The sequence below is a fragment of the Diabrotica virgifera genome, chromosome 4 (assembly GCF_917563875.1).
Source record: "Diabrotica virgifera virgifera chromosome 4, PGI_DIABVI_V3a".
In the NCBI taxonomy this organism is placed as follows: Eukaryota; Metazoa; Arthropoda; class Insecta; order Coleoptera; family Chrysomelidae; genus Diabrotica; species Diabrotica virgifera.
The window spans coordinates 61,370,393-61,396,978 of NC_065446.1; the positions used below are offsets into that span (position 1 = coordinate 61,370,393).

Genomic DNA, 26,586 nt, shown 5'->3' on the forward strand with positions numbered 1-26,586 from the left:
TCATAATAAAGAAAAATATTTTATTTCAAAACCAATTTTTTTCAAAAATGAGCACTTTGAACCAATGAAACTTATAGATCATATCAATAATACCTAAGTAAAGTAACTTGTAAAGCGGTAACGATTAATTTTATTTGGGAAGCTAATTAGGGGACGATTTTCGCGATTTTCTTATTAAAATATAAAAGGAACCAAAAATATTTTGAGCGTAACTCACTTACTTTTATGTTAGAAGTTTAAGAAAAAAAGAATACACCTTTTTTAAACACTTTAAAAAAGCTGTTATGAGTTTTCCCCGAAAAGTGCTCCGTTTTTTTGGATATTTCAAGTTGAAATATGCGCTTTGGAATTTGACGAATAAGAACCTACTTTTCATTAGCTACAACTCTGCTTCTACTGAGTCTGGAGTCTTCATGCTTACACAATTTTTTTCATGTTTTTATAAGCTATATTTTTGCTAAGAAAATTTTTTTCGCTAAAATACTTACTTTTTTAGTTATCTGCGAAAAACCGTCCAAAAACATGTTTTATTTTTGTTAAAAATCAATATATTCACTCGCAAATAACTCCAAAACTATTGACTTAGTGAAAAACTCTATAGAACAAAAGTTGCTTAGAATTAGCCATTTTATCCAATTCCGGACTTATTTTGAACATATGTTTTTTCACCTCCTAGAAAATAGTTTTCACCCTGTATTTCCCTATTTTTGTAAAATGGAGGGGATGTAGAATTGTAAACTTTTTGTTGTTCTGAAGCTATTTCCTTGTGGCATTTTTATAATTACGTATTTTTTATGGGAAATAAGCCACAATTTTACTAAAAAATGAATTTATTAACGTTTCGAAGCCCAAATCGGGTTTCGTTGTCAAAATACAAAATACTATCTCAACAGTATTTTGTATTTTGACAACGAAACCTGATTTGGGCTTCTAAACGTTAATAAATTCATTTTTTAGTAAAATTGTGGCTTATTTCCCATAAAAAATACGTAATTGTAAACTTTTTCTCATATAATAATAAACAATTTCAACTACCTATTCCCAAATTTTCATCCTTCCTTAATTTTTCGAAAAGTTTTGCGTTCATTGATCGGACTATAATAAAAAAGTTAGGCACTTAAACAACTGGCCATCTTCGTTATCAGTACAGGGTGTTTCTAAATAAGTGCGAAATACTTTAAGGGGTAATTTTAGACAAGAAAATAATGACTGCTTTATAATTATATGTCCGCAAACGCTTCGTTTACGAGATACGGGATGTTCAATTTTTTTTACAAACTGACTATTTATTTATTGCTTTATAACCATTTAAGATATGCAAGTCAAATTTGGTGGGTTTTAAAACGTAGGTATTGCACATTTTCAACGAAAACTTTTCGTTTATAAATTTGCAAAAGTCTGTGTGTTATTGCGTCGCCGCTCCTGCAATACTTAGAGCAGACGTATCGATGGATTTCTATGTAGTTTTGTCTTCTGAATCCAAATCTGAAAACGGCATTTTGATTTCTCTAACCGTCTTCGAGATAATCGATCTCAAAATCGAAAATGTGACGTCACAATCCGGTTATCTCCTACCAGGCACTAAACGTCAGCTGAAATCTTTGATTAGGAAGTAGGCTACTTTTTAAACCTGAATTTGTTAAGCAAAGCAAATGTTATTATTTACATTTGAGTTTGACACTTCGTGAATGTCAAACTAAATTTTAAATTATTTAGCTATTAATAAAATATAAATGACATTTTATAGTGAATTTAATTATTATATAAAATAATATGTGCAATAAATGTATAAAAATACAATTTAAGTATATTTTGAAAGCAATAATACATATTATACTATATTAATAATGAATCAGTAGAAACGATTATATTTAAATTTGGTAAATTATCTGTTACTCCACTCGACCAGTGACCAGCGCACACAACTCAAAACACAAGTACGCAAATACGGTTGCGTGAAGCGTGGCGTAAAGCCGTGGAATTTACGAGACTCGCTAGGTCTGTAGATCCAAGTAAAGTTCATCAATAAAAGTATCTTTATCATGTATGTATTATTTATTTTACAATATTGGAAAATTGTTATATAAAATGTGGTTTGGAATAAAAAAGTATGTTCTGATATATGAAATTACATCCTTCTAATGGAAAAAAATATTTGACGAATTTTCTCAAATTATGGATACCAACATCATTTTCATTTATAACTCTTGTATTTTTAATTTGACGAAGAAAAGTTATTCTTCATAAAAATCTCTTCTTGGTCTAATATTTATGATGCAACCATCATGAATAAAATTTTATTAATTTTATACGAGGTATGTAAAAAAATATGAATTTCGAGTAAAGTATCTTTATAGTTCACATTTAAATTAGAATGATGTACTTGCACATTAAAACATAATTTTTAATTCTAAACAGTTTTTCGTAATAGCAATTTTCTATATTATGAATTTAAATAGGTATATAGACAAAGTTTTCGTTATGATAATGCTCGCATTTTCAGCTTGTTTGACATACAATTAAGAATTTTATATTCACCATTGGCGTACATACGGGTAATACGATCGGTCATAATACCCGTTTGCGCGCCAAAGGGGAATATTAAATTCTTAATTGTATGTCAAAAATGTGCAATAACTACGTCTTAAAGCGCACAAAATTTGATTTGCATATCTCAACTGGTTTTAAAGCAACAAAATAAATCGTCAGTTTGTAAAAAAAATTGAACATCCCGTATCTCGGAAACGAAGCCTTTGCGGACATATGATTATAAAGCAAACTGTCATAATTTTCTTGTGTAAAATTACCTCTTAAAGTTTGTCGCACTTATTTACAAACACCCTGTACTGGTAACGAAGATGGCCAGTTGTTAAAATGCTTAACTTTGTTATTATCCAACATAAGCGTATGAATCTAAAAACAGAATATTAAGAAAACCTGAGGCTATAGTTAGGTTTTAATTTCAGTATTTTATAAATGCCAGAATAGTCCACAGGGTAGTGCGAACTTTGAGAAAAAAACGCAGTTTGATTCGTACATCCGGTATATAATGACATTTACCTTTCTAGCAACAATATTATTACAGCGATATTGTTAAAACAAGGAACGAAATCGACTATTTCTTAACAAATAAAAAAAGAATTATTTAAAGACGTAAATGTGTTAAACCAGTTCAGCACAAGCAGTGATCACAGGTTAGTAAGAGCTAAAATAACGATATCGATCGAAAAGGAAAGACTCAAAATGATAAATAAGAAACACCCAAAGAAATGGGTAAAACCAACTAATATTCAGGAGTTCGAAAAATATATTAATGATACATTGAAAGATACAACAACAACAGACATTAATATACTGAACAAGCAAATAATCACCACAATACAACAGGCTCAAACTAAATACTGTCCAACAAACCAAAAAGATGAAAAACTAAGTCAACCTACTAAAACCCTTATAGAACTAAGACGACAGATGAAAGGAGATACAAGTTCCAGCAAAGAAGCGCTAAATCAAATAAATAAGACTATCACAAAGTCAATAAGAAAAGACATAAGAAACTACAATGTAGAAAAAACAAAACAAGCAATAGAGCAAAATAAGAACATGAAAGTTTTGAAGAACGTAAGCGTACAAAAAGGAAAAATAGAAATCAACAAACTAAGAAACAGAACTGGAAAAGAAACTACAAACAGAGATGAAATATTAACAATAGTCGAAGAGTTCTACACAGAGTTATACAAATCAAGAAAAAAAGATGACAATGCGCAACCTCCAATTACAGTAAAAACTGGAGTATTAAATCAAGGATCGGATTTAATGCCCGATATAACAAAATCAGAAATCAAAGAGGCTCTGAAGAAAATGAAAAATAATCGAACCCCAGGTGAAGATGGAATAGTATCAGAAGCACTAAAAATTGGAGGAAATATACTACTTGAAAAAATTAAACAACTTTTCAATATCTGCCTTCACAACGCCAATATTCCAACAGACTGGAACAACGCTACTATGATTCTATTACACAAAGCAGGAGACAAAGCCAATTTAGAGAATTACAGACCGATTAGCCTCCTCAGCCATTTATATAAGTTATTTACGCGAATAATAGTTAAGAGAATGGAAAGAAAGTTAGAGACTTATCAACCAAGAGAACCGGCAGGATTCCGAAAAAATTACGGAACAAATGACCATCTACAAAGTATAAAAACCCTGATAGAGAAAGTAGTGGAATACAATAAACCCCTAGTTCTAGTTTTTATCGATTTTCATAAAGCCTTTGATACAGTTGAACTTAGCAAAATATTACAGGCGCTTAAAGAATGCAGGCTAGATTATAGGTATACAAAATTATTACACAAAATATACTTACAGGCAACAACCACTGTCAAATTACATACTAACAGTAATCGCATAAAAATAGAACGGGGGGTTAGACAAGGAGACCCAATGTCACCTAAACTTTTTAATACGGTCTTAGAACATGCTTTCAAGAGTTTGGATTGGATGACAAAGGGAATAAAAATAGATGGAGAATACCTAAACAACTTACGTTTCGCCGATGATATAGTCATAGTAGCTGAGGATCTAGGTATGGCAAGAGAGATGGTACAAGAACTCGTTGTAGCTACAGAAAATGTTGGTTTAAATATAAACATCTCAAAAACAAAAATAATGACAAATTTGGTACCCAACCAGAACATCAGTATTGGTGGGAAGGAAATAGAACTCGTAGATAGATATAAATACCTGGGACATGAAACTACGATTGGCAGGGATAACCAGACTCATGAGCTGAAGAGAAGAATCGGTCTTGGGTGGGCAGCATTTGGAAAACTGAGAGAAACTTTTAAAAGTGAGTTACCCACATGTCTAAAGAGAAAGGTATTCGATCAGTGCGTCCTCCCAGTCTTGACGTACGGATCAGAAACACTTACCTTAACTAAAGCCTCGGCTACCAAACTAAGAGTCACGCAGAGAAGAATGGAGCGGTCAATGTTAGGAATAACTCTGCGAGACAAAATCAGAAACGAAGAAATCAGGAGAAGAACAAAGGTGACTGACGTCATCGAGAGGATAGCCAGGTTGAAGTGGAGATGGGCAGGACACGTAGCCAGAATAACAGATGGGCGATGGACGAAGAGGTTATTGGAATGGAGGCCAAGAGAAGACAAGAGAAGCGTCGGTCGACCGCCTACAAGATGGACTGACGACTTAAGAAAGGTAAATAAAAACTGGATGAGGGCGGCGCAGGATAGATGGGGTTGGAAACGAGGGGAGGAGGCCTATGTTCAGCAGTGGACTTTTGAGGCTGGATGATGATGATGATGATGATGATGTTAATGAACAAGGCTATACAGTGGTAAAAAATAACTTTAATCGGACAACAGGCTTAGGAAATTCGAGACATCAAAAACGATCAAATTTTCAGTGGATCGATTTTTTTGCATCCGAGTGTTAGCTGCTTTTATATACATATATTATGAACGCAGGTTTCTAATAATTGATCGCCATTAGTAATACTATACTTACAGCAGTCAGAATCCTGACGTTGGACACACCCTTTGGTTTTTTCGCTCCAATAGAGATCTTTTGGACAATTGTAAGGTCCTATCCAGCGGTGTCCTTCACAAATGAAGAATATATTACAGTTGGCAGGGTCATCGGTCAGGTCACCGTCTTCGCAATAGGCAGCTAAAAATATTAACCAAGTTCATTTGCGTTTATTGTATTTAAGGCAATAATATAATTTTAAAAATATATCTGTAGTCAATATAGTCAGGAATCCCAGACCTATTGTCACCATTTACTACTAACAAGCTAATTTGTTGAGAGTAGCTTCATTTTGACGAGACGCTCAACTTTTTCCCTTACAACAATTTCCGTATGTGGTAGATAACAAAGATAGCAGGGATAGTCCAGTAGGAATAGATGACTAACAGGCTTAACCTTGCATGCTGAGCTGCCCCAAATTTTATTTTTCTAATCTTTAAGGAGCGACAATAGTAGTGTAAATTTTTAAAATCTCGACTGAATTCCGTCGTTGCGTTAGCTCTCATTTTGATTTTAAACGTGAACCGTTTTTGCTCAATACCTCATATATCTATAATTTCTTTCATTGAAATAATTTTTTTCGTGCGCTCTACATTTTCAGAGTTATGTGGGAAAATAATGACAGTTAGAGCATAATTATTGAATTATTTCGTTTATTATTGATTCTGGTCGGATACACACCTGTTTTTTGTAGGACATTATTTCATTGAAAAATAAACTAACCTATCAAGTGATACCTTTGTCCTACAGTTACTAATAAAGAAATGGACTTGTGGTATTTAAACAACTTTTGAAAGTAGGACCAGGACAACCAAGCACACAATTTTAGGTCAACGTGAGTGTTAAACATATATTTTTCATCCTAGCCCAGTCGGGATAGCATTTGTCCTTGGATGCCGAGCTGCAATTTTTTATAGGTACATTTTTGTCGTAAAATTAGTAATAAACGAAATAATTCAGTAATTGTGCTCTGTCATTATTTTCTGAAAATATCGACCGCCGAAAAAAATTGTAATAAATTGTAATAAATAAATTATAGAAAATCACATTTTCAACAAATTTAGTTCTCATACTTTTTCTCGAGAAGTTGAAAATGGCGGAGATATTCAGCAAAAATGGTTCCCGTTTAAAATCAAAATGAGGGCTAAAGCACCGTCGGAATTCAGTCGAGAATATAAATTTACACTACTATTGACCCTCCCAAAAGGTTAAAAAAATCCATAAGGAAAAATTTCCCGTAACTGGCTGTATACCATTAATTACAAAAATTGAAGAAAGACTTCTGTGTAAAAGGTATATTTATTAAAACCCCAATAAAGGGCTACATCAAAAGACAGAACGTTTTCGCTCTAAAGAGAGTATCATCGGTGTTCTAAGCAAGCTCTATATTCTATATGCTAAGCCACCAAAAATACATAGGTTAAAACCCTTAACACGCCGACCAAAAGTCTTACATTGGCGTGTATTATGTTAAACCCTGGCGATGGGTGAAAATGAAAAAGATATGCCTCACAGCATTATATGACTCTACCACGTGTATGTGGGTGGGTTGGGTTGATTTCTCTGTCTTCACAAAGAGAAAGGTGAAAGCCAACTCCAATGTAACATTTTTGGTCGGCGTGTTAAGGGTTTTAACCTATGTGTTTTTGGTGGCTTAGCATGTAGAGCTTGCTTAGAACACTGATGATGCTCTCTTTAGAGCGAAAACGTTCTGTCTTTTAATGTAGCCTTTTATTGGGGTTTTAATAAATATACCTTTTACACAGAAGTCTTTCTTCAATTTTTATTAAAAAAATAATATTAGGGGCAGATCGGCATGCAAGGTTAGGCCTGTTATTCGTCTAACCCGACTGGATTATCTTTGTTATCTACCACATACTGAAATTGTTGTAACAAAAAAAGTTTGGCGTCTCGTCAAAATGAAGCTACTAATAAAAAATTAGCTTGTTAGTAGTAAGTGGTGAAAATAGGACTGAGATCCCTGACTAATACATAGTTATAGCAACCATATAAACTAATTTTTATCGCTGTTTCTATTTACGGCCAAATCCACCGTTTGCTTGTTCTTCACTAAAAGTCTTAAGTAGTGAGATTACAAACATTTTTGATCCTATGTTCCATGTAGCATGTACCTGTCACCTGTCAGTTTTTTGAGCAATTTTTGTCGATTGCTCCGTATAATTAGTCCAGAAAGCCACTGTGCATCCGCTAGGAAAAATATTCCGATTCGGATTGTTTGCACAATCTTACTCAAAAAGGACCCCTTTTAACAAATTTGCATGTTGCCAGGACCAAAAGTTGGTCAAAAATTTTTTAAACGTTTTTTTTTCTTAAAATTATTTTTCTTGCATGGAACAAAGTTTTTTTAGGTTTTTTGGATCATTCGAAACAGAAAAGGTCTTTAGTGACTTTTCTCTAAAGTTGATAGTTTTTAACATATATATAAGCGATTAAAAATTGAAAAATTGCGAAATCGGCCATTTTTAACCTTCAAAAACTATGTGAAAAACTGAAAATTTGAATGTTGCAAAGGTAGGTACATATTCTTTAAACATCGATGGAAGAAATCCCGAAGAGTTTTCTGAAATAAAATATTCAAAATTCCTTTGGTTTTCAATTGTTTATCGAGCGTGCGCGACAATATTTTCCACTGTTGCATGTGTATACAGTATGGTGAAAATGAAAGGAATAAATTCGTTATTTCGTAAACCGGCGACTTTAAGGAAAAATCCCGAAAAAGGTTGATTTTTATTTTTAAGTTATGATATTGTGACATAATATATTATGGTCTACTAGTGACGTCATCGATCTGGGCGTGATGACGTAATCGATGATTTTTTTAAATGAGAATAGGGGTCGTGTGCTAGCTCATTTGAAAGGCTCTATTCAATAATATAAACGTTTACATAATTATTTATACAGGGTGTCCAAAAAATTTTTATTAAATTAAATTATTTGACAAAAAACGAAGTTGAAGGACACCCTGTACAAATAGTTATGTAAATGTTTATATTACCGAATAAAGAATTGAAGAACCTTTCAAATGAGCTAGCACACGACCCCTATTCTCATTTAAAAAATCATCTATTACGCCCAGATGGATGACGTCACTAGTATTCCATATATGGCACAATATCATTACTTAAAAATAAAAATTGACCTGTTTCGGGATTTTTCCTTAAAATCGCCGGTTTACGAAATAAAAAATTTATTTCTTTCATTTGCACCATACTCTCGGTATAAAATAGTGTTGCGCAAGCTTGATTAGCAATTAAAAAACAAAGGAGTTTTGAATATTGTATTGCAAAAAACTCTTCAAAATTGTATCAATCGATGTTTAAAGAATATCTACCTACCTTGGCAACATTCAAATTTTCAGTTTTTCACATAGTTTTTGAATATGTCAAAAACTATCAATTTTAGAGAAATGTCTCTAAAGATCTTTTCTGTTTGGGATGATCCAAAGAACCTAAAAAAACTTTGTTCCATGCAAAAAAAATAATTTTAGGAAAAAAAAACGTTTAAAAAATTTTGTCCCAAATTTTGGTCCTGGCAGAATGCAAATTTGTTAAAAGGGGTCCTTTTTGAGTAAGATCGTGCAAAAAATCCGAATCGGAATATTTTTCCTAGCGGATGCGCAGTGGCTTTCTGAGCTAAATGTGTATCGTATCGCTTGTTTTTTTAAATATATAAAAGTCGTTCCCTAAAATCTCAAAGCTGCTTCATGCATTTTTAGATCAATGTTGTTTTTATTTTAATAGTATAGAACATTATGTCCTTAACGTGAAGACATATTGTCAATTAAGTAACCCACAGTAAAACATCAGTTAATAAAATAAATATAGCCAGAGTGATCGCCAATGTACGAAACGAATATGCACCAAAAGAAGAAGAAGTAACCCACGGGCATTGTAGGGGGTCATAGTATGCCTAAGGCCATATCCTTACGAATTTTTATCTATCAGTTGGATTTTTTAATAATAATGTCTTTGTAACATATGTTGTTAACATTTAAAGATTTTTACCCATGTATTGTTGGTGGCTTAGCATGTGATTTGCTGTAACAGCATTGATAATGATCTACTTAAATCGAGAACGTTCTGTGGAAGATTTTATAAAGGATGTTTTCATTAAATTTTTTTTGTTATCAATGGTGGAGAGCCAGCTACAGAAAATTTTTCCTGGTGATTTATACAACTGTTAATTAACGTAATAGTTATTAAATATATCCTTACCTGTTGTGGAAGTCGAAACTTGCGCTAAAATAAAAAATACGTTGTTAATTTTTGGCAAGGAAATTTATAAGACATGTATTGCATTGACCTTGATACTTGACATTATTTATGACCTTAACACTTTAATTTATATAGCTTATAGAAACTAGAGTTAACAAAAATCACAGAAAATAATGAAAGCGCATCTAAGTATATAAATCACTTCCGTTATGATTTAGGTTAGGTTAGGTTAATTTACTTAAAATACTTCATAAAGCAAGTTCTTGAACTCCTAAGTGGAGCACAGAGTTTCAGTGAAAACGCGCCATCAAGTTCTAATTTGCGCTAAGGCCTTCACCTTATTCCAAGACTCTTCTTGGCCTCTATGCCCCCCTGACCCTGAAAATGACTGAAATTTACAAAAAATACATCAATTTTCATCATTACATCATATATTATAATGTATTGTATATACAGGGTGTTTGGTAAAGAATGGACCAAGTCTTAACCTAAGATTCCTGAGGTTAAAATATGTCAATTTAAGCTAACTTACTTTAGTACAAAAGTTGATAATACAGGGTGTCAAAGTTAAACTTTTATTTTATTTATTTTTGAATATTTCCTTACAGGCATAGGAGAACAACACGACATTTGGTAAGTTGTGCTGGTGTTTTACAATCTACTAAATTATGTTAGACAAACGTTTCTGGCTACTACCAGAGGCGTACGACGGGGGAACGTGAATGGTTGACCCTTCTTAAATTCTACGCCACTGGCGGAATTCCTATTTAGTGCAATTTTTTAATTATCCAATATTTTCTTTGTAAAAAATATACCCTTCATTCGTAACTATAAAGCCATTAGTTTTCGAGATATTTGAAGCTAAAAACGAAGGAGCTTAATACATAATACTCAAAAATAAAAGTTTAAATTTGACAGCCTGTCTTTCGGTTATTATCAACTTTTGTACTACGGTAAGTTAGCTTAAATCGACCCATTTTAAGCTCACGAATCTAAGGTTAGGCTAAGGCCCAATCTTTAACAAACACCCTGTATAATGCTTGCCCCCCCCCTCTCAATCAAAATTTCAAATGACGCCCCTGGACTGGGCAGTGTTTTCAATACTGGGACTATTTTTTCTGAGTGTCACTTTGGAAGTGTAACTATTAAGACACTTTCTTGACTCAATTAAATTTTTTTATCTTGTTTTGTTCGGTCAGCTGTAGCAGATCTTAGTTTTTAATGAGGTTAGGCCATAAAATACGAACAATTCTTCGTTAGAATTTATAAACAAAGTCCTGCAGTTCGTCTGTATGCTCTATGGTTGTTCTGACGGCGTATTCGTGCTCAGCAATCCCAAAAACTTCCCAGTAATCTGTTTGAATCACTTTCGTGCCGAAAACCCTCTAAACTCTAGATGACGTACCTTAGCAGTAATCCAGTACCTATTCAGGTTTAGCGGGATTAAAACCCCCGAGTAAGAAAATCTGGCCTATATTATACTGATTTTGACAAATTTATCCATTTTGGATGCATTTCATGCACTGTTGCATGGATGCAATTTTTCATTTATACATTTCCACTAATTTTTCAATTGTAGATTTTTTTCTGACATTACCCGAACACAATGCAAAAAGTTGCAAGTGCTGTATTTAAAAATCGATTAATTTTTCAATAAGTAATGCCCTGGACACCATACAAACCAGGTTTTAGTACACTAATAATTTAATTATATTTTGATATAGGTTTGTTCCAACACAACAAAAAACCGTCATGTGACGCTCACGTTAGTATAAAATAATACGTTCCCTGGGTTATTTTGTTTACTGTGCAGGACGGTGATCGTTACAGGACGGATTTTAGTTGTGTTGGAAGAAACCTTATGTAAAATAAAACTTACAGCAGTCAGAGTTAATACTACATCCAGGTATATGAACATTCCACAAAAGAGGATCGGGGCATATATTGTGTTTCTTTTCTCCGTTAATACATTCGTAAAAAGCTTGACAATTAGTTCTATCTGGAAAATATTCGCCTTCCTTGTTACACTGCTCACTGAGATCTACTGCTACTGCTGGTATTTTTGCTAAAACATATAACTTTAGTTAGTAAAGACTTAAGGACATATTAGCTTCAACACTGAATTACTGACATGCGGTGCTCCATACCGCGCTGAAAATAAGAAATATACTTCTTTCTATACCGTGTTTTATAAAGGATTCCTAGAACATCATATGTGCACCTTTAAGTCCTGTGTACCCTCAAACCCTCAAATTAAGCATTTTCAGATTAATATAAAAAGAGATGTAGATGGCGCTACATACATTTTTTTATCCCCCATTTTACACAATTTTAAGATCAAAACTTTTATTCCTCTATTACATTTATTTATAAAAGTTATACTACATTTATCTCGCCAAACTTAACCGTTTTCGAGATAATCGCATTTTAAATCTACTATGAAAAATTCAATTTTTGGAATTTCATTGTAGTTATTAAAACCATTTGACATATCCCTGTCGCACTTGCCATCAAGTGTAAGTACTGTACACCCAACTATATTGTACTAAACAAACGATTCTGGCTACTACCAGAGGCTTACGACAGGGGAAAGGGAATGGACCCTTCCAAAAATCTACGCCACTGGTAGAATTGCTATTTTAGTGCAATTTTTGTATTCTCCCATAATTTCTATGCAATTAATATACTCTTCATTCGTAACGATAAAGTCATTAGTGTTCGAGATATTTGACGTTAAAAACGAAGGGGCATAACACATTAATCAAATTAACTGTGCCGTTTCATTTTTAACGCCAAATATCTTGAAAACTAATGACTTTATTCTTACGAATGCAGAGTACATTATTTTCATAGAAAGTATTGGAGAATCTAAAAATTATGCGAAAATAGCATTTCCGTCAGTGGTGTAGAATTTGGGAGGGGTCAACCATTCACTATCCCGCGTCGTACGCCTCTGGTAGCAGCCATAAACAACAACTATGTAACGTAATGTAGAAGGGTCTACAATACTTACACTTTCTGCCAAGGATGATAGGATATGTCAAATAGCTTTAAAGTTCGGCGTACAAATAAATGTTAACGTTTTAAATAAAGAATATAATATTTAAAAAAATAATACTTTAAACTTTTTGACATTTCAGTGTCATACTTGGCAGAAAGTGTAGGTACTGTACACCCTACTAAATTATGTTAAGTAATCGTTTCCGGCTACTACCAGAAGCGTAAGACAGGGGAAAGTGAATGGTTTACCCGTTCCCTTTACCCCGTCGTACGCCTCTGGTAGTAGCCAGAAACGTTTGTTTAATACAGTTTAGAAGGGTATATAGTACTTACAATTGCTGCCAAGTACGACAAGGATACGTCAAATTACGTCAAATGGGTTTTAATAACTACAATAAAAATAAAAAAGATTTTGCATAGTAGATTTAAAAAGAGTTTATCTCGAAAACGGTTGAGTTTAGCGAGATAAATGTGGTATACATTTTTTAAGCAAAAATAATAGGGGAAAACATTTTTGATCTCAAAATTATTTAGAGAGGGGGATAAAAAACTTGAACTGTTAAATGAACGCTGAAAGACGTATGTGGAGCCCTCTGGGTAATACATATATAATTTTTGTTGTAGAATTTAGGTTTCTCGTCCCAAAAAACACCCCGCTTACGAAATTTCGTGTTATTATCTCATATCTGTCACTAAATATTCAAAAATAAATAAAATAAAAGTTTAACTTTGACGCCCTGTATTTCTGTTAATATTAACTTTCGTACAAAGGTAAGTTAGCTTAAATCGTCCTATTTTAATTTCAGGGATCTAACGTTAAGCTATGGCCCATTCTTTACCAAACACCCATTTAGTATCTTTATTCGCACGTCGACAGATCCTTGTGACTGGCTGTGTCTTGGTTTGCTGTGCACTATCTTTAAATCTTTCCACATGGAGCACAGTTCTTCTATAATTATGTCGAAGAATTCTCGTCCATTGTCGCTTTGAAGAATGCTAGGAGCTCCAAAGGTACAAAATATGTCAAAAAGAACTAAAGGAACTTCTTCTGCATGCCTAGTAATTTTAAACGGCCGTAATTGTACAAATTGTTACGTGATATTGGTACACAAAAATGAACTTGCATTAATTATCTGCTTGGGCTTGCATATCTATCAAATCTATTTGGTATCTACTATTCATTTCTTGTTTACAATATATTATGTTTGAGTGCTAAACCTCTTTTGGGAACCTTAGATTTTTCTGGCAAGTTTCACAGAGATCCACATAGATCATTATGATTTCTACAGTTGTTATGTATTGTTTCATTCAGCTTGCGTGTCGATCGTTATAATTTGAATTTATTAAGATAAAAAAGGGGTTCAAGGCAGGTTTTGTTTATATTCGATTCAGAGTTGGACTACCATCTCCATATAGTAATTATTTCAGCATCCTTATGCATCATCAGTGAAGATTATGCAGTCACAACTCTGAAGGGAATACAAACATTCTGCCTCTTCTAAAGCAAACCATCGCGATGCGATGAACCCGCCTTTTGAGACGCAATACAGCGACATCTCTCGTATTACGAGGAAAACGAAAAGCCCTAGATACAAAGTTTACTACTTTTTAAACAATTAGAATAATTGAAATAAAAATATAATAAACAATATTTTAAATCTAAGACTTTTCGTTAATAAACTGCTTTCTGGCTGCATCCCATATCTCCGGATTTTACAATATATAATCACATAGAGACGACGAAATAGGAGAAAGCAAATAGAGGACACTTAGGCCACGCATTTACCTTTTCTTCGTCTAGGAAAAGGACCGAAAGACAGTTTCTAAATACTCACGAATTGAGTAAAAATGAAAAAGATAAAAAAGGGGTTTAAGGCAGGTTTTGTTTATATTCGATTCAGAGTTGGACTACCATCTCCATATAGTAACTATTTCAGCATCCTTATGCATCATCAGTGAAGATTATGCAGTCACAACTCTGAAGGGAATACAAACATTCTGCCTCTTTTAAAGCAAACCATCGCGATGCGATGAACCCGCCTTTTGAGACGCAATACAGCGACATCTCTCGTATTACGACGAAAACGAAAAGCCCTAGATACAAAGTTTACTACTTTTTAAACAATTAGAATAATTGAAATAAAAATATAATAAACAATATTTTAAATCTAAGACTTTTCGTTAATAAACTGCTTTCTGGCTGCATCCCATATCTCCGGATTTTACAATATATAATCACATAGAGACGACGAAATAGGACAAAGCAAATAGAGGACACTTAGGCCACGCATTTACCTTCTCTTCGTCTAGGAAAAGGACCGAAAGACAGTTTCTAAATACTGAATTTATTACTTTTACCAAGATCCTCTGGGAAATGTATACAATTACCGGTAAAATAGGAAATAAAGGGGTTTTAAAGAATATTTTCTACATTTACCGTCAACTCTGGTAATGGTAATTGTATACAATTACCGGTAATTGTGTACAATTACCAGATTAATCTGCTTTTACCGTAATGTATACACACCGTAAATTCCAAATAATGATTTACGAAGTTTATACGTTGTAAATCATGATTCAGGAATGCTCCTCGTAACATTCATCGTGTCATGGTGTGTTTATTTCTAGTGCATTTTTTATTTTGATTTTAGTATAGAAGCACAGTAATATCTTACTTACCGATGGTGCAGCCGACAAACACGACGGCGACAAATATTACACTTAAAGCTGAAATAATAAAAATACTTTAGAGATAAACTGAAAACTTAGGTCATATATTTACTTACAATGCATTTTGTGGAACTTATGATCACTTTAAAATCTAAAGTAAGGAAACTTTATCAAAATGCCCTATTTATTAACAAGTATAAACAAATTTTTTCTATAGTTAATCTATAAGTTTTACTGTACTATAGAGGTTAATCTATAAGTACTTGATTCGCTCCGGATAAGACCACTTAAGATTTAGTAATAAAAGATTACTACAAATATAGTTTTTAGGTAGATATGTATAAGCAATTAGAGTGATTTTTAATAAATTGCCTTTTGTAAATTGAAACATGAACTTGAAAATATCTATATACGTTTTTTTCTATTCTCAATCAATTATGATGTCACTACCTGTATCATAATGAACTTCATTATGATACAGATTTTCAAGAAGCAAGCGAGCAATTTGATTCAACCCTACCTGTGGGAGATGTCCACCCTATCGAAAAAGTACATTCGGGTGTAACAATTCATTGGGGCGAGGTGTTTTGACCCGAGTAAAAACAGGGATCACCCCACCTCGCTCCAATGCCCCAGGCCATCCCTTCCCCCCCCCCCAGGGGCACAACTATCGTAGCCAAATGCTTTTCACAATGGAATCCTTGGTAATAAGATTCCAATGTGGTGCCCTAATCGAATTACAAAACTAGGCCAGCATGAAGCGCTCTATGCCGTTATCTTCTAGTTACTTATCCGCGGTACTAAAATGGCTTGCTTGGGCCCCTAGTCACTGTACCAAGCCCCACTGAGATCGTTCCAATGGCTTGGTGCTCAAGAATTTTATGATTTTTGTGTTTTTATGTTTTTTTTTTGGTGGCTTACGCCTTTTTTTGTTTTTGTGTTTTTTTGTTGGCTTGCGCCTTTTCCTCTATTTTCTTACTGGCTGACTTACCTGGTCGTGGTGTTGGACCTACGCTTGGGTTGCGTGTTTCTTCGGCACTAAGTGTTTCGAGCTACGAACTGACTACTACTTTCACTTTTACTTTTTCTTTTACTTTGTCACTCTTTGTTTGCTTTATTCGATTTACTTTAATCCGCTATTTGCTGTTTAGGACGTTTGTGCTTCCATCGGTGGAACGCGTCACATCCTAGCATCTCTCGCAGTATGTGACTTGAGTGGTGCGCCAGCTCCGCGAATTTAACCCTTGCTTTATCTGTCATCATTTCGGTGACTCTCACCTGTTGAGGTTCTCTGAACAGGAATCTTTCTGCGACGCATCTTGGGACTTTGGCTGCTTCTGTTAAGCTGCTGTTGTGGACCGCTTGTATCTTATTTTTGTGGGTGTTGCATACTTGTCCTCATGCGAGTGATGCGTATGTTAATACCGGTAATATTATGCTATTTATTAGTCTTAACCTCTTTTTTAGTCTTAATTTACTTTTTCTTCCTGTGAGTCCTCTTAATGTTGCTCTCGCCATGTTGGCCTTCTGGACTGTGGCTTCTACGTGTTTGGAAGGTTAATCCTTTGTCCATGATGACTACCAGGTATTTAGCTTCATTTTTCCACTCGATAGGGTTGTTCATCACCGTCAGCTGTTCTTCTGGCTTCATTTCTTATATAGTGCCGCTTGCGTCTTTTCGGAGTTGATGACTATCTTCCATTTTATACACCATTCCTCGATGACTTCTAACGCTGTTTGTAGGTTGGTCACTGCGATGTCTACGTTTCTGTGTTTGGCTGCTATCGCTGTATCGTCGGCGTAGAGGCTCATTAGGGTATCTGTTGTTCTAGGTATGTAGCAGATGGATTTCTACTACAATGTTTTATAAAAAAATATCCATTAATTTTATATCCTATCCCAAGAAAAATATTTATTTTTCTATTTTATTTTGTGAGTTTAAATATCTTTAAAATTTCTAAACCGTCCCTGCTTATGCGTAATACCGTTTGTTTCACAACAAAGTAAAATCATAGGAAATTTCCTGTTTACTTGTATAAACATTTATTATTCTAGAATGAATCCTCAAAAAGTCCCAGTATATTTCCCTTAAGTTTTGAGCGCTAAAAACCCTATGATATTATTGGTCTGAATTTTGAAAGATCCTTGAGTTTTAGTTGGCGATTGGTTAATATCTCGGTCGAGAAGTGCTCCGGCTCAGCGCACGAAGAGAATTTTCGGAAGGTTAGGCACTAGGGTGGATCGAAAAACGGGTTTTTTCTGTTATACAATTCTAATAGCACGGAAAACTTGCGCATAGACGTCATTATAAAGGGAAAAATAATAAAAAATTTTTTTTTTCAAATTTGAAATCGCGCAGAAGGCCTAAAGTTACAAAAAAAGACAAAATACCGGGAATTTTCAAAAACACGTAAAATTACAAAAAAAAGTCTGTTTTCGTTCTAATAGTGAAAAAAGTGTTGTCAAGAGTGTCCTTAATGCATACAAAAAATAATTAGACCTGTTCCCGTTTATCTGAATTCGCGCAAAAAGCCTAAAGTTGCGGGTTGTTTCGTAAAATAACGATATTGCATTATTTTTGACGATTTTTAGACGTATTCCAAAACCATACCATTTGTATTTTTAATTTGTAATAGTGTGAAAACCATTCAAAATTGTTTTCCTAATCCATAAAAAATACTTTCAGACCTGATATTCCTTAACTGTATTCGCGCAAAAGAATAACGCTTAATCCCCTTCGTCGGCACCGAGTGGACTCGCCCACGCGTAGTGGAACTCGCACACATGTCACGCCAAAGAAAGGGACCGCCAATGAAATTGCAGACAGTATTTGCCAACACTTAGAAAGGAAGGAATTTGATATAAGTGCAGTAGAGGCCATCGGATGTGATGGAACAGTCACAAACACTGGATGGAAAAGCGGTGTTGTACATAACATTGAAGTTAAGTGTCGCCGTCCTTTACAATGGTTTATCTGCTTGCTACATTTCAACGAGTTACCTTATAGGCATTTGTTTGATCACTTGGATGGAACGACAACAGGACCAGTTTCATTCAGCGGTCCAATTGGAAAATAACTCCCTGGCTGTGAGAAACTCCCTGTTGTAGATTTTGAGCTGATCCAATCAGAAGAAGTCATTGATATCACTAAAACCGATCTGAGTAAAGATCAGCAGTATCTCCTAGACATTGTCAGAGCGGTCAACACAGGAATCTGTAATCCAGAATTGGCTGCTAAGAATCCTGGACGCATCAGTCACTCTCGTTGGCTAACCTGTGCTAACCGGGTTTTAAGATTGTATGTCTCCCAAACTACTCCAACAATTGAGTTACAGAGTCTTGCAAATTACATAGTGAAGACATATGCACCTGTTTGGTTTGATATAAGAAAAACTACACTGTGAAAGATGGACCGAGGCATATTTTGAAGGTAGTTAAAATAACCAGACATCTACCGGAAAATATCAAGAAAATCCTTGATCCAGTAGTTCAAAGGAACGCATTCTTCTGCCACCCTGAAAATATGATGTTGGCTATGATAATGGATGAAAGACCACACATTAGGGAACTTGGCTAAAATCCAGAAAAGAGCCATCAGCTGAAGGATACGTTAGGGACTTTAAAATACCTTCAATAAATTTTAGTGCAAACGACTATACCGAACTTATTGATTGGTCAATCTGTAAGCTAACACCACCGCCTCTACTGTCCAAGATACCAACTGCACATATTACTTCTTTATTGAAAGACAAAACTTTACCAGAGTTTAAATACCTCAAATTCCCATGCCACACCCAGTCAGTTGAGAGGTGTGTAAAACTGGTTACAGAGGCAGCAGAAAAATTGTGCGGGCATGAAAATCGAGATGGTTATATTCGAGCTACTTTAAAATAAAGGCAGCTGATGCCCACATTTAATTCAAAGTCAGAATTTAAAGGGGCTTCTATGTAAATAACCTTTTGCTTACAACAAATACATACATAGTACAGAGTAAATAATTACTGTAAATATTGTAAATAACATTCACCCTGGTTGGTTGGTTGGGTAGGGTGGGGGTGGGACTTGCTTTGCAGCCACGTCGTCGTCGTGAGTCCTAGGTCATTTCAGCACAGATTAAATGTTGAAATGAGCTGAGAGCTGCAATATGATGTGTTGGCTAATAAATTTGTTTGTAAATCACTTGTTATAGTCTTATTACAAAACTTTAATGTGTTAAAAAACACTCATCAGATATGGAAAACCGCGTTTTTACGGGACTGTACAACTTACGTATACTACTTTTTAGACCTATTGCGCGAATACAGTTAAGGAATAACAGGTCCGAAAGTATTTTTTATGGATTAGGAAAACTATTTTGAATAGTTTTTACAATATTACAAATTAAAAATACAACTTGTATGGTTTTGGCACATGTTTAAAAATCGTCGAAAATAATGAAATATCGTTATTTTACGAAACAACCTGCAACTTTATGCTTTTTGCGCGAATTCAGTTAAACGGGAGTGGGTATAATTATCTTTTGTATGCATTAAGGACACTCTTATTAACACTTTTTTCACTATTAGAACGCAAAAAGTTTTTTTTTTCTAATTTTTGCCTGTTTTTGAAAATTACCGATATTTTGATTTTATTTGTAACTTTAAGCCTTCTGCGCGATTTCAAATTTTGAAATGTTTTTTTTATTTTGTTTTTCCCTTTATAATGACGTCTATGCGCAAGTTTTCCGCGCTATTAGAATTGTATAACAGAAAAAACGCGTTTTTCGATCCACCCTATTAGGCACGCCTCCGAAAATAAGAATAGTTCTGAAAGTATGTTCGAGTAGAACATATCTTTTTTTGTTAGAACTCAACAGACTCGCAAAGAAACGCACTTTGCCGGCTTTTGAAATGGTTTTCTTCTTGTGGTAGAAGAACTGATGGGTTTATAACTTGTCAAGGAATATTATTGCAATAGTTTCACAACATTTTACATGGATATATTCTTGTGAAACACTATTATTGTTATGCAGTTTGGTTTGCCGGCGGTAAAAAGAGAAAGTGCGTGGTTTTCTGGTTTCCTGTTTTTATGATGTTATGGTAACATTCCTGTATTGAAGTACCCCGATTATATTTGATTTGGTATCAATTTTATCCTGTATCCTGTTTGGATCAAAATTGAATGTCTTCCCCCCAATCTCGAATGGAAAATTTTGAAGTTCCTAAGTGTGACATGTGAATGGATTTTGTTTTAACGAGTTTTAGAATAGAAGAAAATGTAATGGCATAGAAGCCAATGAAGGTAAATGATAGCCCAGTATAACCCCAACGAGGAATCTACGATGAATGTCCCCCCAGTTGGTTTCCAGTAAGTACTCGATATGAGAATTTGAGGATTTTTTCAAACGGCGTCCCAATTTGTTTAAATAGTAGGAAAGTCCTCAAGTCTGTGTAAGTATCCTTTGCTTATTTGGTTATGTAGTTAGTCTTCTTTAAACCCTCCTACCCCTCCTAACGAATCTACGACCCGCCACCGCACAAAAAATTAGCTGTCGTTCGCATGAAGGTTTGCGTGTCTGTTCCTTCTACTAGCCCCATTTCGACCCCCCAGTATCTTAGTAGATAGTCTTTCCTTGTCCCCATATGAGCAGACATTTAAAATGCTACAGGTACGTCAGCGGTGTATATTTTGTACAGCAGAGGTGACAGGACCGCTCCCTGCGGCACTCCAGCCCCCGGGCTTCCGAGCTCGGACAGGACTTGTCCTATCCGAACCCTGAAGCTCCGGATGCCTAAGTATGAGGAGATCAGCCTCGTCATCGCTCCGCTGTACCCATAACCTCGCATTTTGTATATGAGCCCCTTGTGCCATACTCTGTCGAAAGCTTTGCTTACGTCCAGGAATGCTGCTCCAGTGTACTGCTTGTCGTTGAATCCAGCTCCTATGTACTCAGTTAATCTTAGTACTTGTAGTTCGCTGAAATGCTCTGGTCTGAATCCGAATTAAGCTTCTGGGATTATCTCTAATCTGTTTGTTTCCGTTTGCAGTCTGCTGAGAACAATTCTTTCCACTATCTTGTTGATCGCTGGGAGTAAGCTGATTGGTCTGTAGTTCTACGGGAATGTGTGGTTCTTGCCAGGTTTTGGAATCATGATGACATGGGCCTCTTTCCATCTGTTCGGGAATATTTTGTATCTTAATATCGCGTTGACTATGTTTGTAAAGTACACTATAGCTCTTATAGGCAAATACTTTAGGGTCTATTTGTTATTTCGTCTCGACCAGGTGCTTTTCTGGGTGAACTGTTTCTTATATGTTCGTTGATTTCTTCCGGTGATGTTGAGGGAATGATGTCTTCTGGGTCCTCTGGTCCTTCTTCTTGCTCTTCAACTTCTTCCATGAAGTCTACGTCCTCGTCTTGGTAGAAGTTTAACCTGCATTCTCTTTCGAGTGTAGACCTCATCACCTCTGCTTTTTCTTCTATGGTATACACCATGCCGTTTTCTCCATGTAATGGGGGGATGGGGTTTCTGTCACTTCTCATTATTTTCTGGAGCTTCCAGATATTTTTCATGTTTGAGTCTAGCTCTTCCATCTCTTGTACGAAGTTGTCCCATTTTTCACTGTGGTGTTGTCGAAGGGCCGTTTTGACCTCTCTGTTTAATGTGTTTGCCCAGGTTTTGTCTACTCGGTTTCTTGTTCTTCTGGATATTTGCTTCGCTCTGTTTTTTCCCTTATCAAGTCTTGTACTTCTTGTGGTATGTCTTTGAACCTTACCGTGTGGATCTCGACGTCTTTCTCTGTTGTGCTGTTTCTGATTGCTTCTTGGACGATATTTTCTAGCTCTAGAACTTTTTCTTCTATTTGTTGAGGGTTATTTATAACTGGCACTATGTTTATTCCTTCACTCACTAATCTTTTGTAATTCGTCCACTTAATGTTCCTAGTTCTAGTAGAATGGGGTTGTGATATTTATGTTGTTTCTTCGTTCAGGGTGATTAGTTCAGCTTGTAGTCCTAGGTTTTTAGCCACAACGATGTCGATGTGGGTGGGAAGTCCATTTTCTGGGAAATGTGTTGGTTCTTCTGGGCCCATTGCCACTATGTCTTCGTTATTTTCGATATAGTTATTTAGTAGTCGTCCGTTTCTATTCGTAGCCCCATCGTTCCAGTTGAGGGATCTTGCATTCAGGTCTCCTATTATTTTCGATGTTTCAGCGATGTTTAGGAACGTATCTAGGTCATCGTCCATCAATGGGTCTCGCGGTCTTACGTAGGCTGATGTTATTCTGACTACGCCTTGCCTCATTTTAACTTCTATTGTTGTTACTTCTATGTTTGCAAGTGGTGGGGTCGTGAATCTTGTGTGTTTAATTCCCTTCTTGACTAGGATGGCTGTTCGTCCTGATCTTCTTGTGAGGTCGTTCCTATATACATCGTACCCAGGAAACTTTAGGTTAAAGTTGTTTGTAAGCTTGGTTTCCTGTATTTCTACGATGTCCATCTCGTATCTGTTGGCGAGTTCATCCATGATGTTCTGATTTGTTGATACGCCGCCCGGATTCCAGGAGCATATCCTCAAGTGTCCCCTGTCTGCCTGCATTACTTCTGTGTCTGCCTGGTGCCTAAGATCATTTCTTGGACTACCTTAGTTACAATATTGGTGACCTTTCTGACTAGGTAGTCTTCGTCTTGGGGGATCGCTGTGTTGTTCTGCGTTTGTTGGTTGTTTTGCGTAGCTTGGGCGTATGAAACCCCAGTTGCTTGTTGTCGTCTGGGCGTCTGTTGTTGTGGCCTCTTTGGTGGTGGTCGTCCCCAGGTTGGGCATTTCGGGCATCCTCTGTAATTTGCGGGATGACTTCCGTTGCAATTGGCGCAGGTTGCCTTGGTTTCTCTCGGTCTTTTACACAGCTTCGTCGGGTGATCTTCTCCGCAGTTCACACATTTGGGATCTTTGTGGCACGCGTTCTGTGCATGGTGATAGCCTTGGCAGTTGAAACACTGCGTAGGTCCTGTTGCCTTCCGTAGGTCCTCAACCACGACCTTCATATGGCACAAGTTGGTGATCCGCTTTGCTCCCTCGATGTCCCCGTGATCCAGAGTCAGGACAAACATTGGGAGTTGTCTCTTGGGGCTGGCTCTGGTGGACATATTTTTGGCTGAGTGACAGACAATATTATATTGTGCTGCCATTTCTTTTTGTATTGTCTTCTCAGTGGTTTTAGTGGGCAACCCTCTTAAGACCACTCTGGGTTTTACGTCCTCGTCTAAGGGGAAGGCTATCCATTGTAGCCTCTTGGTTTTATCTTTGGCATCATATGCCTTTGCATATTCTTCCACTATCCTTGAAACCATATTCCTGACATCATTCATTCAGATATTGCATTATGTTCTTTAAATCATTGTTGTTATCCGGCATTATTACAGTGTCGTCTGCAAAACGTATCTTCTTCTTTGGGTGCCGTCTGCTTAGCGAAGGTTGGCGATGACTTTTGCAAAGACTTCTCTATTTTGGGCTTTTCTTATTAGTAGAGAGCGGAATATATGCAACACAACATTACCAAAATATGCGCATATATATGCATTACTTTTACTACAAATATGCAGAAAAATAAAATTACATATTTACTACAAATATGCAGAAATATGCAAATATGCAAAAATAAAACAATATATTAAGTCGTAAGATCTTCAGAAAAGTTGCCTTCAAAAATACGTACAACTTTCCTCAAACAATCGAAGCCCTCATTTTTTTCTAAAACATTTAATTTATTTCTAATTGTAATCCCTGTATTTCCGGGAATTTTTTGAGAATGAGCAGAAAAAGTGTTAACAAGATTAACCGAATCACTTAATTGTAAATTCCTTTGGTCTAATGACTTTATTAGATCTGGTAAAAAACTAAAATTAACTTTTATGAACATAAGTTCTATAGCAATTTGTACGTTACTTAAAGAACAAAGTACGTTACTTAAGCTGAAGAACAAAAACGGAATTGTCTACAACTTGATGGATTTTTGTATTTTGATGCTTCTCTCTATGTCCGTCTTTATAGAAGTAAAAGCGAATTTGTGGAATAAAAACACTCTTTCCAGAAAAATTTCTTTTGTGGGACATGATGCTTTTGTTTGTCAGTTCCTCATTTAAAAAAGAAATGTGAAAATGAATGTAACTTACGATTTTGGAACATGCCTTGCAAAATACTTTCTCTCCACTTAGCTTTAACTCGGGAAAACACTTTATCCAAGCACTTTTTTGAATGGTAGACATATTTAAACTTAATATATACCAATCACTTCAAAAACACTAAATACGATACAACGTTTACTTTAAACAAATGTTGGCCGGAAACTGACAAAATAATTATTAGACCCTTAAAAGCAGGTAGGTACCTACGACTTGCTACGCTAATAAAATAATATTTTTCTGGGAACACCCATAATTGCTAAATTCAGGTAGTAATGGGAAAGTCCAGATGAGCGATAGATAGATAAATAACGAGCTCGTTCATATCGAAGTTATAAAATTCCAACTAAGTGAGGAAAATTTTAAACTTTTATATAATTTATTTTTAAAATATGCAAAATAAATCGTGTTTAGCTTAAATATGCAATGTTGTGTTTGTTGTCTGAAAATATTCAATATATGCATCTATATGCACTTTGCATATATTCCGCTCTCTACTTATTAGAGTTTGAAAGTCAAATCCTGTCCATTATTTGATGTTGCGCAGCTAGGTCATTTGTCGTCTACCCGGGCGGTGTCTGCCTTCTATTTTCCCTTCTATAATAAGTTGACGGAAGTTATACCTATCTTGTCTAAGTATGTGTCCAAGATAAGATGTTTTACGTTTCTTGACAATTTCTGTGAGTTCACGTTCTCTATTCATACGCCTTAAAACTTCTTCATTTCTCGCGCGGTCTCCTCAGTGTATTTTGATATATCTCGGGTATCCCGCTTCTCAACTCTTAACTTGGAAGTTGGGTTCCAATATATATTTTTGCTTTTTAATAAATCTGCAAGCCTTTTATGTTCTATCTTATCAAATTCATTTTTAAAGTCAACATAACATAAGTTCATATCCATGTATCTATGGCCTCTGTAAGTTTAGCGTCTTCATCCAGCAACTTGCATTTTTTATGAATTTTATATTGTTTAATTTTTTGACGTTAATTGTTATGCCAAAAACGTTATATTATTGGCTTTCAGAATTGATTATTTAAATATTTTATTTTAGTCTTGAGTTTTAACCTTCACTAAAACTAGTGTGCTACCTAGTTTGTGGTAACTTAACTTATATCTTTTTGTGTTATAGGATCTCCGCTTAATACCTATCTTTATCAAATTCTAGCGTATTTTGCTGTTAGTTATTATTACTTTAGCGTATGTTCGTTCGCTCTAATGTCTCTTCCCATTTTTTTTGTGGAGCCTGGAGCAACATTGTGATGCAGTCGATAGTGTTTTCACTAAAAGGATTTATTTGAAAAAAAATCTTCGTCTTCTTTCAGACGTGTTTCTGATTCCTGTGTAACAGCTAACAGCACGTAATGTACTGATGCTGCCTCTACGAATTTTCATGACAACATAATAAAAGAAAGCATATATATTATTAAAATTTATTTCTATATGAAACGTACAATATCAATATAATTATTTAATATATTTTGTTTTATTTTTCTGAAACAAAAAAGGAGTATATACTAACTTTTATTAAAACTATTAAAATATTAACAATTGAGGGGGTCAGACGTAAAAGGGTTTAAGTACAGTTTTGATAGTTCTGAGATAATCAGCTTCAAAGAGTTGCGAGCTCACGTTCTCTATTAATACGCCTTAAAACTTCTTTATTTCTCGCGCGGTATCCTGTGTGTATTTTGATATATCTCGGGTATTCCGCTTCTAAACTCTTAATTTGGAAGTTGGGTTCCAATATAGATTTTTGCTTTTTAATAAATCTACCAGCTTTTTATGTTCTATCTTATCAAATTCCTTTTGAAAGTCAACATAACATAAGTTCATATCTATGTATCTCTGGCCTCTGTAAGTTTACCGTCTTCATCCAGCAACTTGCATTTTTTATGCATTTTATATTGCTTAATTTTTTGACGTTAATTTTTATGCCAAAAACGTTATATTATTGGTTTTCAGAATTG

The 26,586-nt window shown here is 35.1% G+C and overlaps 2 protein-coding genes across 2 annotated transcripts in view; both read right to left on the reverse strand.

The window, feature by feature from the left end:
• The window catches only part of LOC114337974 (probable chitinase 10), a 148,391-nt gene that overhangs the window by 48,925 nt on the left and 72,880 nt on the right, over window positions 1–26,586 (reverse strand). The window contains exons 5-6 of the mRNA XM_050649139.1: window positions 9,786–9,809; window positions 5,530–5,691 (exon numbers count right to left, since the gene is read on the reverse strand). Coding sequence (XP_050505096.1) covers window positions 5,530–5,691; window positions 9,786–9,809 — 186 coding nt within the window. The remainder of the gene's footprint in view (window positions 1–5,529; window positions 5,692–9,785; window positions 9,810–26,586) is intronic.
• LOC126883526 (peritrophin-48-like) overlaps window positions 26,034–26,586 on the reverse strand; it is a 40,864-nt gene continuing 40,311 nt past the window's right edge. Inside the window, exon 7 of the mRNA XM_050649158.1 lies at window positions 26,034–26,110. Within this exon, the coding sequence (XP_050505115.1) occupies window positions 26,103–26,110 (8 nt within the window). The 3' untranslated portion in view covers window positions 26,034–26,102. The remainder of the gene's footprint in view (window positions 26,111–26,586) is intronic.